This window comes from Engraulis encrasicolus, chromosome 8 (assembly GCF_034702125.1).
Source record: "Engraulis encrasicolus isolate BLACKSEA-1 chromosome 8, IST_EnEncr_1.0, whole genome shotgun sequence".
NCBI lineage: Eukaryota > Metazoa > Chordata > Actinopteri > Clupeiformes > Engraulidae > Engraulis > Engraulis encrasicolus.
This window is the reverse complement of record NC_085864.1, coordinates 15791032-15810990: the sequence shown is the minus strand read 5'-3', so window position 1 is coordinate 15810990 and position 19959 is coordinate 15791032. Positions and strand designations below refer to the sequence as shown.

Below are 19959 nucleotides of genomic sequence, written 5' to 3'. Positions count from 1 at the left end.
AGAATTAAACTGTATATTGTAATATGCGCATAAAGCATGTGGGTAAAATTATGATGATCACGTCAGAGTGATAATTCAATTACGTAACTAAATTGCTTCTTGTGGAATGACTCAGAAAGTAGCAAGCCTCACAGTAGGCTTGTCATTTGTCTCGCTGATCAGCGGTGCTACTAGAGCTTTCCAACGGCACTATTGTTTCTCACCGAGAGAAGATACAGCTGAGAGGAGGCGGTGCGTAGTTGCCAATGGGTGCTTAGTTGACAATGCTGTGATGGACATCTGTTTTTATTTCAATTTGTTTATGTCCATTTTATTATTTGTATGTGACGTGTTTGGGTGTAAGAGAATTATTATTCTTCAATATGAAAAGTTCATGATCACTGCACACTGGATACTGTTCTTTTTTTTCTCTTTATTTTTTTGTAGAAAACAACGCGTTTCGCCTAGTGCGTCTTCAGGTTCGCTCTTGGCTCTAAGAGCGAACCTGAAGACGGACTAGGCGAAACGCCTTGTTCGCTACAAAAAAATAAAGAGAAATAAAGACCAGTATCCAGTGTGCAGTGTTTATGAACTTTTCATATTGATCACCTTTTCCTGCCTTACACCTGCACCTGGACAGCTGAAGGGTTGTGCACAAGGACTTTCTTGCACTTTAATTATTATTCTTCATTGGGGTTTAAGTTAACAGAGTGTTTTTTTGTGGTTACATCACTATTATTTATGCAAGATGGAAATTTGACATGGACAATATGGGACCCCATTCGTTTGGTATGTGACTGATTAAGGGATATCACAGTCAGTTCTATTCAATTATTCAATTGTGTTTTGAATTTGAAAGTGTTCGATTGTCAGTCACACAATGGACGCTGAGCACTTTGTCACAACTTTATTGGCAAGGAGGAAAGGGTGCCATCTCGTCTAAGCCGTGCAAAGTGGGAGCAGAATCCCCCCCCTCACAGCTGCTCTTATGTTAGGGACACGTAGCAGGTGAAACGGGCGAGGCGAATAGAGGCGAAATTCGCATGAAATTCGCTCCTCATTTGCATGATATTACACTTGGTTTAATAATTTCACTTCACTTCGCTCCTGCTCACTTGCTTTCGCCTCCCTCATAGGAATGAATGGTGAAATTCGCTTCATTTGGCCAAATTTGCGTCTGTGTGTCCCTACCGTTACATCCAACGCTGTCTATGGATATATTGCTGTGCGGGTTGGGGTATTTCATCGAATGCATTATATACTGAGAATGACAGGAACAAAGTGGGAGAGAGATTGGGCATGGCTGGGATATGACCCAGGTCAGATTCAAACTTGTGTTACCATGGGCATGCAAGTCCACATGCAGGTGGGTCTTACGCTTCAGACACATGCAGGCGAAACAAGCGAAGCGAAGAGATATGATATTCAGTGTTCCATTCTGACAGCTCAACAGTCATCAGGTCGTCGCGGCGAATTAAATCAAATGAAACATTTGTGTTGTTGATTTGATTGGCCGCCGAAGGCAAAATTCACTCCTGATTAGCATGATATTAAACTTGGTCAAATCATTTCACTTTGCTCCTGTTTACTTGCCTTCGCCTCCCTGATAGGAATGGAGAAGTTCGCTTTGCCTGGCCAAATGCTCGTGCACGTGTCCCTAGCGTTGTGCCACAGCCCCCTGATGGTACCATGCTAAAAAGAAGGCTACTCACAGGACATGGTGTAGAATCCGTCGCTCATCATAAGCCGGAAGCGAGGAGGTCCATTTCCGCCATCAATCTTCCGGATATTCTGTCAAGACAAAAGTTAATTTGTCAATACAAGAAAATTTACATAAAACCCCAAAAGACATGCTGGAAAATCTATGTCGTCTTCAACACGTTACATGTGTAAAATCAATAAAAAAATATATATTAGCAAGATTTGGTTTAACAACAGCCTACTTACCACCAGTTGCAAGACTGGGCTGTCCACCTCCTGGCCCTTCACCAGAGACTGTAAATAGAAAGGATGCCAGTTAAAATCACGAGGGCAGAATACTTGTTATACGGTCGGTATAGCCAGCCTTTCTGTGGACTGGACTCCCGTATTGACATTACAGGTGGATTACTGTACATCACGAAAGCAATCCAACAATAGCGGGTGCAGATTCAAGTCAACTTCCAGGGCAGCGCTGGGTCAACGCCACATGACGCATGCTCAACATAGAACTACACTGACAGCGGAACACCAATGTCGCCATGTTGTTGCTTTTATTCAGCTATAATGCGGCAATGTTTTCCAAAATAATGACACGTTAACACTAACTAGCTTGTAAGCGTTTCTGTATTTGCACAACTCGTATGCCTTCATAGATGTTGCCTGTCTATAATGCGCTGACTTGATGCCTGGGCAGTGTCAACAAGCATCGACAACATAACAATTGATAAACAAACAGAAACCTGAACTGAATCGCTAGCAAGTTGAATAGCTAGGTCATGTGAGATCATGGTACACTCGCGTCAAATCAATGACAAACATACGTGTATTTGGGGTATCGCCAAAATGAGCTACTTACCACGCCATTATAGCTAGCCATTTTCAGCTAACTGAAACCGTAGTCAACGTGTCACCATGAACCCACTGCCAGGTTGACCACTAATGTAGTAATTATTGGTAGCATCTTTCAGGGAAAACACAATTTGGGAACACAAAACGTGTTGGCGTACACAAGTCGTTTGTTTGGCATGAGTAATGTTCATGTCCCGTTATAAGCTAGCTCCTTGGCAATGATGTTAGCACTGCAGGAACTTTTTGTTCCGCGCGCCTGCACGCTGCAAATGGCCAACAAATGCATACATTCAGTAAACAAACTCTTACCTCAATTGCTCCCTCTGTCAGAACAACATCCATGTTTTTGGTTAATGTTGACAAAATAAGATAAATGGTCTAGGCTCGCACACACTTTGCTTTTCTTCGATATGTTCTGCTCCAAACACAAGCGGCGCGCCAACTTTCCCCAAACGCGCGAATCGACTGTGATTGTTCACAACTTCCGTGACGTCATCTGACATATCCGGTTTAGGGTGGGCCTAAACATTTCGCGCCATCATAACAGAAACAATGAGGACAATAAGCAATTTCGGGGGGATTTTTGTATGAATTGTATGTGTTTATGTATGACATAGGTACATTTTCAGTTTCGGGCAGTGAAGTTTACAATCTGAATTTCAGTAGTTCCCAGCCAGCTGAGAGCTCTTGGCCTGTGACTGTCACATTACTGGTGGTGAGTCAGTGACTACAGAGCTTGCTCTCCCCAGTGAACTCCCTGTCCTCAAATAGGCTGCAGTTGCTAGACTTGTTTATCAGATTCAGATTTGTCATCCAGATAAATCTTGATTGTTTTGTGGATGCATGCTAGATTGTGGTGTTTGTAAATCCTCACTGTTAGCCAGTTTTGTATCTGCATCTCCAATCCACTTGTTTTGACTTCATCCAAGTGAAAATATCACAGGGACAATTCCAGCTATTCATTTGCAGTCCAGGTTGAACAGAAAGGAGGTGTGTCTGTAGCCTTATCTATCTATCTATCTATCTATCTATCTATCTATCTATCTATCTATCTATCTATCTATCTATCTATCTATCTATCTATCTATCTATCTATCTATCTATCTAGGCCCTATCTATCAGCCATGCATGCAACTGAAAGGAAATATCGATGTAGCCATGTTTCAATCAGTTTCCCTTTGATAGCCAACTCTTGGCAACACAAAATAGGCTATGTCTTATTCTCTCCAGTTTCAGAAGAGCTGGAAAGACCTGACCTGGCATATTGGTAAACAAAACCGACCACAGTCAAATTTAGGCATGTTTTTCATACAACAATCTCTCCTCTGTGATTGACTCAGGTCAAATTTACATTCTGGAAGGCTCAATATCAACAATGAGAGAGCTGGCAGGACATCATGCTTCCTTAAAATTTAGTTACTCTAGAGGGGGAAAATGTCTGCAAGAAAGATGAATTGTGACTTTGGTTGTGCCCATTCTTTTTTTGGTGAATTGCCTTGTAAAATTACAGGCTATTTGAGTGTACTGCCATTTTGGTACTTTAATGTCAGTTATTGCACAGCCGAAGGAGGCAATGGTTTAGCATTCATGTGCGCTCTGCTGCACACATACCCACAAGCACATTTCTTTTGGTGAAATTCAATTTTCATACTGTTGATGGCATCCACACTCCAACTCCCACTACCATGCTTGACTTTAAGCGTGGGGTACTCTTTGTACATATCACTTTTTTTTACCACAACACATGCTTGACTCAATCTAAAGCAAATTTGTTTGTCTTGGTGTCATCAGATCACAGGACATGGTTCCATTAACCCATATCCTTCGTTTGTTTGTCTCTGATGAGACCATGATAAACAAATTGGCTGTAGATTGTGTCCAGCACGTGTTGTGATAAAAAGTGATTTGTTTGGGGCTGTGTGAATGCCATCAGTGGGAAGCTGAATTTCACAAAAAGAAACATGCTCGTCAACATGTACTGTGAGTACTGAAGCAGATCTTAATCCTCGCTATGGGAGTTTAACTTTTGCACCAGCAACAGTTATACTGTTGACCTTACGTTTCTGTTATTGACAGATGTTGTATTAAACTTATACTATGCCCATTTTGGAAATAACTTGTATGCTTATTGAAATATTGTTCGAAATGTTACTTTTCAACAGGGGTATTGCTGTGCAGTGTATATGTTCAAGCTATAGTCTACATAAAGACATACTCTTAGCGAATTACTGACCAACCATTTGGCCCACAAAAAGAACAAATGCACAGGTTAGATAGAAGTAGAACCATATTTGGACTCCCCATACTATAGAAAAAATATATATTATAAAAATCACCCATACAGCATATGTAATTATATGGCAATAATGTTTATTATCAAAGGTTTCAGTTGTCATCTACTTACATGCCAAAAAAAGGGCAAAAGCAACATTTATTCACTTTTCCATGATGTATTGTAATTAGGCTAATAAAAATTAATTACAACCTAAAAAAACACGTTTTTAAATTGGGGGTTTACTTTCACAATTTGAAAATATATCATTAGCAGACAACATTCACAAACAACCTCAGTGTGTCTTCATCAGTTTTTGCAGGGAGAGTTGGTCTGGACTTGAATGTAGCCTATGTATTTCAATGGACCATTCCAGTTGTTCATCATCAGTGGAGCAATGGCGAATTAAAGGTGATCTCCTTCAAACACGAGTTGTAACAGAGAGGCCTCCTATCCATTTCACTTGGGAGGGTGGGAATTAGAGTGAAGGTACTGCTTGTCCAGCTTGTCTGGGAATGGGAAGCCCATTTTATCAGGTCGTGATGGCGACGACTCCATGGGCTGGGCCTCGGGATTGGGGTTGGTGACCACTCCCACAAAGACGGGCATTAATGACAGGTCGTCCATGAGGGCGAAGAAGAACGGCTGGTTGACGCTGAAGGTGGGGTTGGAGCGCGAGATGGAGACGCTGGTGGCTGCCGCCGCCTCTGCCCCTTCCTCCGTGACCTCCAAGCTGGTCTTGTGCTGGACGCTGGACACTTGCAGCGGGGTGTCCGAAATGCCAGACAGGTTTGGATTGGCAAACAGCTCTCCCAAACCTGCGTGTGGGGTGAGAATTGACCACATACACACTAGTAAAACTGCTTGGGACTTGAGGTATTCATAAATACGTTTTATGGTAACTCTATTGTAAGTATAATGTTACATGTTATTATTACATACTTAACTGTACCTAATTAGACAGTGAAATAAAGTTGAATCCTTTTTTACAAATATTTCAGTCATGACAAAAGAGGCTACATGATCCAAAGATGAGCTCTAGATAAATGCCTGCCTCTCGATCAATAGGTGCCTCATCAGTAAAGAGTATATTCTTTCTCCTTGTGTCATCAGTAGTGTCTCTTACCCATTTCCGTTAGGGCCTCCTCCAGTTCTTGGCCGTACTCCAGTTTAAACTTCGGCAGTCGGACCTGCATGCTCCTCTCCTTTGGGAATCGGGAGTAGAGGTCTGATGTGTTGAGCTTTGCTGCTATGGCTGAGATGTTTACCCTTCCTGACATGGGCAGCACTATAACGAGACTCATCTGGTCTTTAAATGGCAGCCGAGCAACCTGCAGATGACGAGATAAATAGAAAGTTATACACAATGCATTTCTGGGCACATCCACCTGATGAATGAGACTGGTCATCATCTTCACATCATCTTGCAAAAACAAGTGGCATCTGATTTTTGACTTCAGTGAAAATGATGTGCCTGATACATTAACTTATTAAAGCTATAACTATTAAGCAATGAAAAGAACAGTGGCACACATACCAAAAGCGACTAGCGCGATAAAGGCGACAGAAGTAATTGAATTTGTTGGCTGCAGAAGAGACAAAAGTGAATTGGGTGACAAGGGACGATTTGAGCGACTCAAGCGGCAGTTTGTAGTTGAACTTCACCAAATATTATGCTAATGAGCTATAATGCGGTTTGACTACAGCTCCAAGTGTTGGAATGCTTGCATTCTGCTTTTAACGGTCATACTCTGACACTTTTAACGCCCGTGTCGCACTTGCTACGAAGACAGTCCTGTGACTCTTTGTAGCTTTTGTCTCCTCTGGTGTGGTTGCACGGTAATGGCTGATGCAAATAACGCTGAAGCAGAGAACATTTTTACAAGTTCTGAAACCAGCCATACAGGTATGTGTCTGTTTTGTTCCAGTTTAGTTCATTAGACTTTTAAACCATATTTTTCAGCTTGAATCTATAAATTGTTTGCCTCAGCCATTGTGTACATCTCAGTTCTTTCTTTTCATCACTTAGTATTTCACATCACTTTCACAGCTGAATGCACAAAATAATCAATGTCATATTTCACATAAACACTCACATCATACTCCATGCCACTCTATTAGCATTATAGATCACAAAGCCCACTTCCCATTAGATTGACCCAGTTTGTTATGCAGGAAATGTATATTGATTATTGGCATGCATGAGTAATAGTGCTGCCTATATTCTCTGAAGGGGACCTGCCTTACCTGAGCATCGAGATCGTTCTCAATGAGAAGCTGCAGGGGATACTTGGGTTCTACCATCATCTCCACACTCACAATGTGCTTGTTGTCAATGTAGAAAAGGTCATTGGAGGTGTGTCTGGGATCAAAATATGTCTTCCATTTTCCTGCGCAGTAAAAAAAAAAAAAGATAAATAAATTAAGACTGCTTTGACACCTGCTCACCGATGTTGACAGTTGAGTCATCCCTTGAAAAGCTCTGAAAGTGACTCATACACCATCACAAATTGAAAACATCTTTATAAGTAAAGAGAACCAGGCTCCTCTGCAAACTGTGACTTAATAACAGCTGTTAGACAGCTTTCCTGTGGTTTCAGGTTCAAAATAACGAAAGAGCAACTGTAAGATCATCTGGATAAGAGCCTCAGCTAAATGTAATCTCATTTTACATGAAATGTATTGCTTTAATCTGGAATGACTCATTCTTTCTACTGGCAGGGGCACACTTTGAGCTTGCAACCCTACACCAAGACTCTGTCACTAGTCATCATTAGTACACAACTGCTCTGTACTGCTGATCATCAGTGGTAAAAGAAGTAAGATATCACAGATTCGAACTGGCCACTGACAAATGCTCAGAGAGAGGACATGGACGTGGCCAGTATCGGTCTCACCCCAACAGGTCATTGTACGACTCATTGTACGACCAAGCTGAATTATTTTACGCCACACATACCCTTTGCGTCACATAGTGACACAAAAGGCAAAGGTACCCCCTCCATGCAAATTGGTGTCCGTCTCTGGCGGTTAGAGTTAGGGAGACGTCTAGGCAGTATCAGGACAAAGGGTAGCCCTTAGCATCAAATATTGATGCATATGGCGTCAAGTATTGATGGCAATATGGCCTAAGACTGTGTTGACGAGGCCCAGAATTCGGTCCCCCACCACACTGTATGTACTGTAGGGTGTTGTATATAGACAATTTTCTCAAGGCGTCCAGCAGTCCTGGATTCGGGCGACTCACCTTTGTAGTGTACAGCGTTAATGAGCATCAGCACCAGGTTGGACGGAAGGCTGGAGAGGAAGTTTGTCACCTGTCCGCTGGTGGCCTTCTCCACCCACTCATTCACCTCATCTATACTGGTGAACACCTCTGGCTCAGAGCCATACGTCTCCTGCGACACCTGGACAAATTCTTGTTTGGGCTGAAATCCTGGAGAAAAATAAAATAAAAAGAGAAAATATTATTGGTGGACTATTTTTTCAAAGTGTTTGTGTGATGGCTGTGGCTATGTTTTGAGAATACCTTCTTTACAATACTTATTCCCATTAGATTTTTCTAATCATCTGAAAGTAAGCATGTTGGATAAGAATAGCCTCACTATAATGAAACACCTGGTTATGAAATGAAACACCTGACGTCAAGGATAGTCTTCGTTGGAGTGTTAACCAGCCCCAATCACAAGACAACCCGATAAAATAGGATTTCACAAAGTTGGACAAGCAGTGTCCCCAGTTTACCCTGTTAAATAGTACATTTCATAGTACCTGATATAACTTTAAGGGGGATAGTGGCTAGGAAGTGTGTGTGTGTGAGTGAGTGAGTGAGTGAGTGAGTGAGTGAGTGAGTGAGTGAGTGAGTGAGTGAGTGAGTGAGTGAGTGAGTGAGTGAGAGAGACAGAGAGAGAGAGAGAGAGAGAGAGAGAGAGAGAGAGAGAGAGAGAGAGAGAGAGAGAGCTCACTGAATTGTGAATTTGTCATCAACATTAATCCAAGTCTTCACCTTGTGGCACTGCACTGATGATGGAGCCGTGCCATGCTGTTCCCCTTACCTTGCTGCGTGTACATGCGGGTGGCAATCTGCGTGTTGCTCTTCTGGAGGTGGTAGAGGAGGCTGCTGAGAGCCTTGTGGTAGCAGGGAAGCGTGTCCGCATGCAAATGCTCCATCAGCAGCTGCTGCGTCTCATTTACAGCTCCTGAAGAGGTGCAGCGACACAGAGACACAGGCAGCACGCACACACACACACACACACACACACACACACACACACACACACACACACACACACACACACACACACACACACACACACACACACACACACACACACACACACACACACACACACACACACACACTTCATGAGGCACATCCTTGAAGATTCTCACCAATGAGATTAAGGAGGAAAACGTGTGCGCACGCACATGCACACACACACACACACACACACACACACACACACACACACACACACACACACACACACACACACACACACACACACACACACACACACACACCACTCGAAGATTCTCACGAACAAGATCCCAGAGCCAAATACACACACACACACAAACACACACACAAGCACACACACACGTGCACACACACACACAAGCACACACACACGTGCACACACACACACGTGCACACACACACGTGCACGCACACACACACGTGCACGCACACACACACACACACACACACACACACAGTTGATCAGACAAATCCTCAAAGATTCTCACCAAGCCCGAGAACATGTCACTTCACCTGGCCTAACACTTGGGTGTGATATTATCAGTGTGATACTGACTTTCTGTGTGAATACATCTCGACACAATCAAGACGTTCTAAATATATTTTGGGGTGTTCTTCCCCTATCACCACGCCAGGGCTGAACAGTGTGAAGTAAACAAAACTAAGTTTTCCATCCATGCACTGCGTTAAGTTATTCTAACACAGCATCAATTACTGAAGCCATTGCTACCTCAATTCCCTCAACCCATTCTGTAATGGTCTTCTCCAAAAGGCCTTATGTATCAGGTAGAATAAAATGCAGTAGGCCTATGTCCTGAAGACAAATCTTTATTTTTAGACACCGCCTCAACACGCACACTCACACGAGCACACACACGGGCGCACACACGCACACACCAGGGCTTGACATTGACACCTGCCAACCAGCCAAAAACTTGGCCATGGATAGTAACAACATTAGTCTGGCTTGCACTTAAGAAGGTAATTGGTATGACATATTTCAGTAGCATTGTTTTTGTATTAGCTATATGTACAGTAGGTTCAAGAAGGGTCATTCAAATTCTATTGTTCTGATAAACTGTAGGTAGTTTCATTTAACACACTATGACTTGTGTGTGTGACTGTGATGGTAGAAAGGCTGAATGGCTAGTTACTGTGGAAAACTACTAGCCACTGTAGTGTGGCTGCCACTGGCAGGTGAACTAAAAGTGTTAATGTCCAGCCCTGACACACACTCACCCACACACTCACACACACCGACAGCTTTGGCCAGGCCCGGAACAAAGTTATCTGAAAATTCTCCCATTCAAAACATGCAATCCAATGGGTACCCAATTCTGGGCCCCCATCTCCCTGTCAGGGCCCTCACCTCCACCCTACACACACACACACACACACACACACACACACACACACACACACACACACACACACACACATACATTACCGTACCCAGTGCCAGCTGGGACAGCCCCAGGGAGAGGCTGAGCGGTGAGATGATGACGTTGGGCTGCGTGGGGCCCGTGGGCATCTTCCCCAGGAGCGTGAGGCCCAGCTTCATGATGGCCTGGCCCACAGCCTCCTTCAGCTCCTTGCTGGAGAGCTCGCCACACAGGCCATCGCCTGACTCCTCTGAGCCGCCACCGTCTGCCGATCGAGCTGGCTGTGCGGCCTCCGAGGTTGTTGGAGTTTCAAAGTCCTGAAACGCAGAATGCCATTAAGAAAGAAATACAGAATGCCATCACAGCCATCGCTGCTAAGCTCTTTTTTATGCCACTGTGTGCTTTACAGAGGTGTCAATCTGGGCTTTGAAAAGTTTTCACATGCAAACACTCAAACCAACCTACAAGGCTACTGACAGACGGATGAACAGACTGATACACGTGATTGTGTCTTATATTTCTCTTGAATGCATCTAAAAACTGATGCCATTCCGTTGTGCACACAACACAAGTGGCTTAATCAATCTAACAGTTGTTTGCTCAGTAAGATGAACTGGGTCACAACATGATTTGAGAAAAAAATGTGGCAGGTTGTTATGTCATTGTTACATTTTGTTCAAGACGGTTGACTTTAGGCTTGCACTATTGGTTTTAAACGGGCTGGTGAATTTGCATCAAATCTTGTGTGGTCATCATATTCCATATAGACTCCATGTGAGTTCATTTTGGAGGACAGTCATGCAAGATGGCTGAATGTCAAGGTGGCCATGGCGATATCTAGAATCGACACTTTGCCGTTAGGTTCCTCCTGTATTCATGACTATTTGAAGCTTTGATTGACATCTCTGTTGTTCAATGTGCTTATTCTGGGTGCAGACCTCGATTGGCTTACTGGGCATCAAGGGGATGAGGGGCACCAATGGGATCTTCGCGTCCTGTAATAAGTCCTGGGTGTCATCGTCCTATGATGAGACATTAAGGAGATATCATGTAATGGCACCAGAAAGGCATGAAGTGGACAAAAGATTGTTGCCCTCTTCTGCCACCTCACAGATTGACAGCAGATTCAACGCTCATTCAAACGATCAAGAGACAGGTGTCTCACACACATGCAGAAGTACATCCCACCCGTGATCCCAGTCCATGAACCACTGAAACCATTTTGAAAGGAAACCGTTTTCTCTTTTTTTTTGTCCGTTTTCTCTTTTTTTATTAAAGGGCCAGAAAACCTCTTACTGTAGCATGAACTTGAAAATGCTTGTTTGTGTGGTAAATATCACATAATTAAAGCCTTACTGTCCATCCTTGTCTGCAGAGGCAAAGCAGTAGGAGTGTGAGTAGGAGTCTGTAGTCCATGTCCTAGCAGCCAGACTGTCAAACAAAAATTGAGTTTTGACCAAAACCAGACAGGCACAGAGGAACAAACAAGCAGGCAGGCAAGGCCTCCTGGACTTTGAACAGTTTCCACAACCTACGATGACTACCCAGTATCTAGTCATCTAGTCATAGCTGTTTGCCCATTTGTAAATGTCTCATCAATGTCTGTTTTTCTCCTTAACCAACATGACGCAATGAGATAAAATAACACAACGGAAAAGTCTACCATTTAATATCCATGTTCCATTTGAAATAAGTTCTTTTCTTGCCTCTCTCTTTGGCACACAAATGACAACTCCTTTAGGTACTGTGTTAACAACAGAACAGCACTGTGTACAGTGGTAATTAAAATGGGAACTAGGAACAGAGGAGCAGCAGTCTATTTGAGACACAATTATTTGATCCTTTAGAAGATCAATAAATGCTTTGGGGGATAAATGTCTCTTTTTTGTTGCTATTCAATTTCAGTTTGGCAAATGTCCAATTTCAGTCTTTAAACCACTACAAGACAACATTATTTCTGTTAATATGAGATTTGTTGACAGCCTGTGGGCAAACAGCCTGTGCGCAAGCAATATCCAAAGGAATGTTCCTGCAATTTGAATATTTGTCACCAAAGTGACTGAATGTTTTTGTACGAAACAGGAGACGTTGGATTCAGTTTCCAGATAAATGCAGCATGTTAAGAATCACTTCCCATCACCAACTATCTCAAACAACAATCAACACACAGTTTGTGGAAAAAAAAATATATATCTGGAAATGCCATCTTTGTTCAATTTAGCTGCTCCCCATCCATTTACTGACACTACAGCTCTGCAAATTTCACTCCACTGGAACTATTCAGTCTTACAGGGATTAATAGGCCAAACTTAACATAATGAAACATAAGATAAATCTAATTTCCCCCCAGACAAAACAAATAAACAGCAATACCATCAAAGAAATAAATGTGATATCTTACCGTCAAAAAAAGAGAGAATGTTGATCCACTCCTAAATTGAGGAGGACACAAATGGACGATGCAAGAGGCTTGGCCGGTGTTTGGCTGTTTCTCAGTCAGCAGTTAAACATCAACCAGCATTGATCTGTGTTGCATAGAAGTCACTAATACACCAACGTGAATGTAAATATTGAGCAGATCCTTTGGGTCAAACACCAAGCCTGAGAATTTTGACTATGCGAACTGGATGGATGGATAAGGGCTATTTATTAGATGATGATGAGCAAGTGAGAACTACCTCATAGGAGAGGTGATGTAAGCCCTGTTCCGGGATATGAGACTGAATGCGCATCATCATGGAACAGTCATTAGCAGAGCGGATCAGCGTGCTAATTGCTGCGGCAGTGCTTGAAGTGCTACGTTTGTAACACAGGCAGAGAAGCTGAGAGGGGCGACAAAAGGGTCAGTTGTCCCTCTAGTGAGTGGGGGGCAGAATTGGGTCCACATTGCATTGTGTGTATGGAGAGGAGGGACTTAGTTATCAGATGACCGTCACAGTAAAAGCTGTCAGAAGCCCTGAATGCAGGCATGGTGCAACTCAATGGCAGATGGATGGAAGCGTTCAAACATTGGACATTCTAGTGAGGTTCAGCTTCAAGAAATCGTTTGATTGTGTTTTGGCTCTGTCACTCCACATAGCTGATTTCCCAATCCACCCACTGGGTTAGGAATTTGTTGTTCTCACGATCAGCCTGATGAGCAAAAGCATCCTTGAGGTACCTTAGAGAATAATGCAAAATGCGAAGAGCCCTCACCCACCCACTGCAAATCAGTTTTATGTCAAGATTTATTAAAAAAAAAAAAATAATAAAAAAAAAAAAACATAGTTGGTAACCGTTGTCTTTCTCTGCTGATCCTACTCAATAAAAATAGAAAACTGTCAGTGTAGAGGCAATGCTTTATTAAACGTGTTAATAAATAAAATAAGCATTTGTATGTTTTGATCAAGAGGGGGGAAAATGACATGTAAAACGGACATTTTCACGATTAAATATTTTTGTTTTTTTCATGTGCGTGTGTTGTTTGTTATATTGACATTGATTGATGTATATAAAACAAGTCAAATTTTAAAAGGTTGAATGAGTGATCATATTGACAAGCATGATGCCTATTCGTATTAAGTTGACTTGTTATGGGTTTAAGGCTGAAATGTGCATTCAGAGAGGTTCTGATGTAATGTTTGATGTCAACCAGTGGAAACATGTCTAACATGACGATTACAAAAAAGTTCTACTGGTGAACCAGCAATATCTTCTTCATTAATTATTTGATACAAACAGTGGAAGGGCAACATTAAAAATTCAAAATATATTCTCAGATCTATGACATTATAAAGGCTGCATTTTCTACTCTGTCATCAACAGACAAATCATTTGTTTGATAGTGTAAATGTTTCAGTGAATTGCTAGGTGTCCAGGAGCGCTTTGACATTTAAGCTTTGCAGTAACAGTAATGGGCCTATCTCTGTTGGATACAGACAGTGCTACCAGTATCATCATCATGTCTGGTTTTTAGTGGGGGTTTGGGAGACAGGTGTTGAAGTTTTAGACCAACTCCAACTGTCAATAAGACTAAAAAATAAATTGATAATGCATCTATTTTATGGTTGGAGTGGTTGGAGGAGGGGTAGGCCTATGGTATAAACTGCATACTTCCAATATGATGCAATTGTTTAAATGACCTACAAACATGTAAACAACGTTTACAACATTAGTACATTTTACCAACGTCAGCTGTTGCTGATGTAATGCATGTCAAACAATGCACAAAATACTTTTTAAAACATGTAGGTTTTAGTAGCAGTTAAGCAAAGGGTAAGATTGTAAAGTTGCATCTATGCAAATAAGAAAACAAAATCATTATTGATTAGGATATACATCACTTGTTATAAAAAAGACACCAAAATCGGAATTCATGAAACTGTTTTGCTGCATATGCGAGCAAGGATCTAAACTTTTTGTTCGACACGGCATGAAAACATGTAGAATCACAGCTATAAAATGGTGGTAGGCTATCCTGCAAAACCAGCCCGTCATACTGAAGTTTATTTAATACAGCGGTTCTGGCTTGTCTGTATTCATTTCCTTGCCGGATGTGTAGGCTCTACCGAAGTTTTGAAGGTTGGACCTACCCAACTGCTAATATACGGTAGGCCCACAATTGAAATCTGCAATTTGCCTGGCTATTCGCCGTCTTACACGTAACAATTCAAATGTAGCACAGTCCTTCAGTCATCACTCCGGAACACTCCTCCCTGTTCCCTGATAGATACGGTAAGATTCTAGCTGTGAAAACATGAACGTGGAACCAAAGTCAGACCACCTGTTCCAAATAGGGACATTCGCATTTGAGCAAAACTGTGCACCGTGCAGCGGATCTCTAGACAACTCAACATGATAAAGCAGAAGCGTACTGTTTAGAGATCAGTGCTGCTGTAGCAGATTTGTTCAATCACGAATGAAACAAAGTGTGAGGGGCTGGTTTAGCAAGCTATTAAAGCAGAGCCCATGGGTGCATTCCAATATGCGACCTTGCGTTCTCCACTTGTGCTTGTGGCCTCACGTTATGCTGTTGCCCCGCCTCCGTAGAAAAAACAATTAACTTTCCCCGCTGTCAGCCTAGCCAAAACGTTTTTTGGGGGACTATTCTTCATTCACCATACAGTTTGCAAATGAGAAAATGACTTTACAATTGAGCTTTTGCGAGATATTGAAATATAATGCTGTTGTCAGTGATGTCATCATGGCATATTACTTCCTGGTACGAGGCCACAAGCACAAGTGGAGGACGCAAGGTCGCATATTAGAACGCACTCCATGAATGACGTAACTGCCACCGCCCCCATAGCCTTGGCACCAATGCTCTTCAAGTCTCTCTCCGTGACCAAATAATATGAAATAAATGTGGGCCGCCCACCAAATAGGCATCTTTATGGGATACATCCTTTCAAACAGGAGTGCCAACCTTAAGTGCCCGGGGACTCACAAAAAGTGGAATAACAGATGTTTGTGTGTGTGTGTGTGTGTGTGTGTGTGTGTGTGTGTGTGTGTGTGTGTGTGTGTGTGTGTGTGTGTGTGTGTGTGTGTGTGTGTGTGTGTGTGTGTGTGTGTGTGTGTGTGTGTGTGTGTGTGTGTGTGTGTGTGTGTGTGTATGTGACACAAAAATGAACGTTTGAATACTGCATAGCTGTTGAGTGCATCTGGAGGCTTTGTGAGATTATCCAGAGGCGTGATAGGAGAGGGTCCATGGGTCTCACAGTGTCTTTCCTGTTTGTTTGTTTGTGTTTGTTTGTTTCTGTCATTTCTCTGGTGGTTTTTCCTCTTTTTTTTGGCGTTCTCAGACATCTCAGACATGCTTGGGGAGTGTAAACACTACATCATCATCCTGGGATGTATTCCAAGAACAGGGTTAACTGATTGGCCTGGCTATTGTTAACCTACAGGAAGTGGTGAATCTGCTAATAGATAATAGCCCACAGGTGTAGTTTACCTAGAAAATGAGCACCGCAGGCTCTTCTATTAGGCGATTTACCACCACCTCAGGATTAACTTAACCAGGTTTATTACTGAGCCAGATTCTTGGAGTACTCCCCTGACCTTGGCTTCTCTTTCCTGAGCAGGTTATTTTGTTGTTGGATTTTTTTTTCTTTCGTTTTGCAATCGATTCTGATTCAATACTGAATCTCACTCCGATTGAATCCAGTCAGTGATAGGGATTTCATATACCACAGCAATAAACGATCACATTTTCTACAGATCGACACTTAAAAAAAATCATAAAACTCTTCAAACAGTCATTACATACTCTCGCTACAGGCGCTTTTCCTTGATCGTAGGTTCTTTCTTACAAATGCTATTTTGGTCACCAACAGTGCTTTAAGGATACTAAGTGAGGTCCTTGTTGTACGAGGCGTCAAAGACTAAAAAAAAGGTCACGTGGCCATGTAGGGTTTAGCCAAACAAAAAGGAAAGAGAAAGGAAACCAACGAAACGAAAAAGCATCAAGAAGTTCAGAAGTAACTAGTTTGTGGACATTAAGTTCATTGACAGATTTTCCTCTGGTCATGGCCAGAGATGGGAGTCTTTTTTTGAAACTGAGGCGCTACAACTAGAACAGGAGACTATTTTTCACAACATCTGCCTTTCACTATGTTTCTCCAGTCGTTTCCTCCGCGCTCCAGTCAACCACCACGTTGATGGCCGCTTCAATAGCATCTGGCTTCCCTCCGCCATCCTCAATCCTTGTCCTCTCAACATTTTGTGTACTGAGGTCCCTCAATGACATCAAGCCTCAAGGTAAGAGTCCAGAGGACACAACTGGAGGAATGAATTGAAAGGCAGCGATGGGGGAGGACACTCCTGTGCTACTACCCTTGCTTGGCTGCTGCTGCTGCTGCTGCTGCTGTCTTTGCTGTGGGCATCATGTCTGGTGCAGTGACTGTAAATGTACAGTCATTTGGTGTCGGTGGCTCCAGGTCCAGGTCCAGCTCCAGGCTCAGGCCAGTAGCCTGACGGCACCGTTCTCCGAGCCCAGCAGCAGCAGCCTCTTGGTGGGCAGCACCGCCAGGCTGGTGAGGGTGCCGCGGAAGTTCTCGGAGCTGAGCTTGGTGAGGCTGACGGGGCTGGCCGAGATGTCCAGCATGGAGTAGACGCCGATCTTGTTGGCCACGTTGCCCGTGACGATCTGGCTGCCGTACAGGTCGAGCGTGTGCACGGGGTCGGAGGGCGCGCGGTACTGCTGCAGCGGCTTCTGCTCCAGGTCCTTCCACACCGTCAGCGCGTGGTCCGATGAGGAGCTGACGATCAGGTTGCCCTCCGCCGCCTGGGGAATACACACACACACACATAAACAGATGGGATGAAGCACACTGCCAATGCACATATCTGTACATGGGTGGTTGACGTGGCGCGCTGTTTTTTTCGTAACATTGGTTAAAAACCTACAAAACTGTTATTTTTCCTTTAAAAAACAAATGTCAATTAAAGAAGATGTGGTATATTATGTTTCATATTAGTCTTAGATGAGAGGAAACATTTTTGTTAAGATTTATGTAAAGGTTTATATGTCAAATATCCTGCAGTGTGACTGTAACATTAATGAAACCTGGAATATAATATATATATAAATTAACCAACAACATTTTGAATAATGTATGAAGCATTTGGCATGACTGCATAAATATTAACTTTATATTAAGATATGTGAATGTGAATAAAACTCAAGACAGTAATATTAACTACAAGTTCAATTTCGTAACACAAATTGCGTCCTGTGGGGTGACATGTATGTCAATGTTTGTGAACGGGTAGCTGCAAGGCCAACTACAAGGGTCTTAAAGACTGGCTCCTAACCAGTCAGTACCTCAGTTATTGGAACTTTAAGGTGACTATTAACTTCTTAATATGTCTGCATATTGCAATGTTTCTGTCACGCAATGCTTAGGTTCATTTTATGGTGTCCTGTGGTGTGACTGATCTTATAGAAGGAAAAAAAGTTTTTTATAAATGAAAACACATATTAAGATTAAACACAATATCATTATCAAGTTAGTATGAGCTCAGATGTCAGTCATGTATGACATGTGTAACACTGAAGAAGGCTCTGTGCAGCCGAAACGTCTGTCATGTCAGTCCCTGTAATGCTAAAATAAAAAGGAAACAACAAGAAAAGAAGAAAAACTGATTGTGATCCATTTCCTTACGTCATGTATACAAAAGAATTAAAATGGCCATAATGCAGTGAATTTCCCGTGGTGTGACTTCATTTTCCTGCGGGGTGACATGCCTATGCAATGTGTTGATGCAGGACATTTTTCCCAAAGATGGCAAACATTTCAAATTTCAAACGGAGTCTTGGCAGTGTTTGGTATGTGCACGAGTCATGTAGTGCACAGGTTACGGGTGGTTTAGGGGTTTTTTTTCGTTTAGGCAAGAGTCGCACAAGTTAACTGTTTATGCATTCCAAATGTGGCCGTGTTTATTGACAATATTCAGTTTGAAACCGGAATGCGCCGTGCATGTAACTTACTGCAGTCATTGTCAATACACATTTCTGTACATCTTTAAAGGGGTATGCCACTATTTTGGGGCTTAATACAGTTAAAGTCGTTGGCCAGGGTTTATAAAGGTGGTAAAGTGTCTTATTTTTCATGTTAAGTGTTGTCTTGCTTTAAGACAAGTTAAAAGAGGGAATATGTCGCTAAGCTAGTGAAAGTCAATGGATCCGTGTAGCATTGTAGCAAAATCCAAAATAGTCTGCATTTATAAAAATATAAACACACTGCACACAAAAGGTACACACTGCTCATCACACACAAGTATATCCACATACCCACGCGCACGTGCACACGCACATACACACGTTTGTTCTTCGCAGCCTAAACAAACACAAATAGACCCCACCCTCTTTCATAAATATACACACAAGCAGCTTAAAGCCAAAGCACATGGTCTCACAATGCAGTACATGCTTGCTGCTGTTCTAGATTTTTGATGTGGAAAAGCTCAAGTCTGTTTACACATTTCACAACCGCAGTAAGACCAAGACTAAGGCCAAATCCCTCCTCCTATTAACACTTTAATTCAATGGAGTCATTACAAAACCTCAAATGAAACAGCGGCAAGTCGCAATAGAACAGTCTAGCCAAGTATCGGGCGCCATTAAAAAAAAAAAAATAATAGTGTGGAGCGGAACGCTCTCTAATAATGACTAATCCGTGTCCATATTTGCCTGAACCTGGGCCCCCAAGCCAAAATCCTTGACCCTCAGATCTGGGTTAAATAAAGTTTGTTCAGCTCCAAGTCTGTGTTGACTACTACTGCAGAACAAATCCAGACACACACACAAAAACACACATCACTTTCTTTCCCACTGCGAAGAGTCTGTCTCTGAAATGCTATAGCACTGTGTAACAAATTAGCGTTTCAAAAGTGTGTCCTACGGCTAGGTGTCTAACTAGCTATTAACTCGACAGGACGTTAATCTTCCGTTTTAGGCCTGTGAGTCACACGTGGCTGGAACAAGGCAGAGGGATGGAACAGGATGGTCTCGATTACATAACACAGACTTCTGGGTA

General features: G+C 42.6%; 3 protein-coding genes across 3 annotated transcripts in view; all 3 read right to left on the bottom strand.

Annotated features, from left to right (window-relative positions):
* Positions 1-2998, bottom strand: part of rpa1 (replication protein A1) — a 62621-nt gene extending 59623 nt beyond the window's left edge. Inside the window, exons 1-3 of the mRNA XM_063205053.1 lie at positions 2839-2998; positions 1927-1974; positions 1692-1770 (exon numbers count right to left, since the gene is read on the bottom strand). Of these exons, the coding sequence (XP_063061123.1) occupies positions 1692-1770; positions 1927-1974; positions 2839-2871 (160 nt within the window). The 5' untranslated portion in view covers positions 2872-2998. The remainder of the gene's footprint in view (positions 1-1691; positions 1771-1926; positions 1975-2838) is intronic.
* Positions 2999-4879: 1881 nt separating this feature from the next.
* serpinf2b (serpin peptidase inhibitor, clade F (alpha-2 antiplasmin, pigment epithelium derived factor), member 2b) lies at positions 4880-13245 on the bottom strand. Its single transcript, XM_063205052.1, has 9 exons — positions 12846-13245; positions 11801-11875; positions 11383-11466; positions 10515-10761; positions 8857-9000; positions 8049-8237; positions 7049-7191; positions 5928-6132; positions 4880-5619 (listed from the first exon to the last, which is right to left on the bottom strand). Exons 2-9 carry the CDS (start codon positions 11858-11860, stop codon positions 5261-5263), a joined length of 1431 nt encoding a protein of 476 aa, XP_063061122.1. The 5' UTR covers positions 11861-11875; positions 12846-13245; the 3' UTR covers positions 4880-5260.
* A 3399-nt stretch (positions 13246-16644) lies between these two features.
* The window catches only part of wdr81 (WD repeat domain 81), a 29551-nt gene continuing 26236 nt past the window's right edge, over positions 16645-19959 (bottom strand). The window contains exon 13 of the mRNA XM_063205051.1: positions 16645-17705. Coding sequence (XP_063061121.1) covers positions 17379-17705 — 327 coding nt within the window. The 3' untranslated portion in view covers positions 16645-17378. The remainder of the gene's footprint in view (positions 17706-19959) is intronic.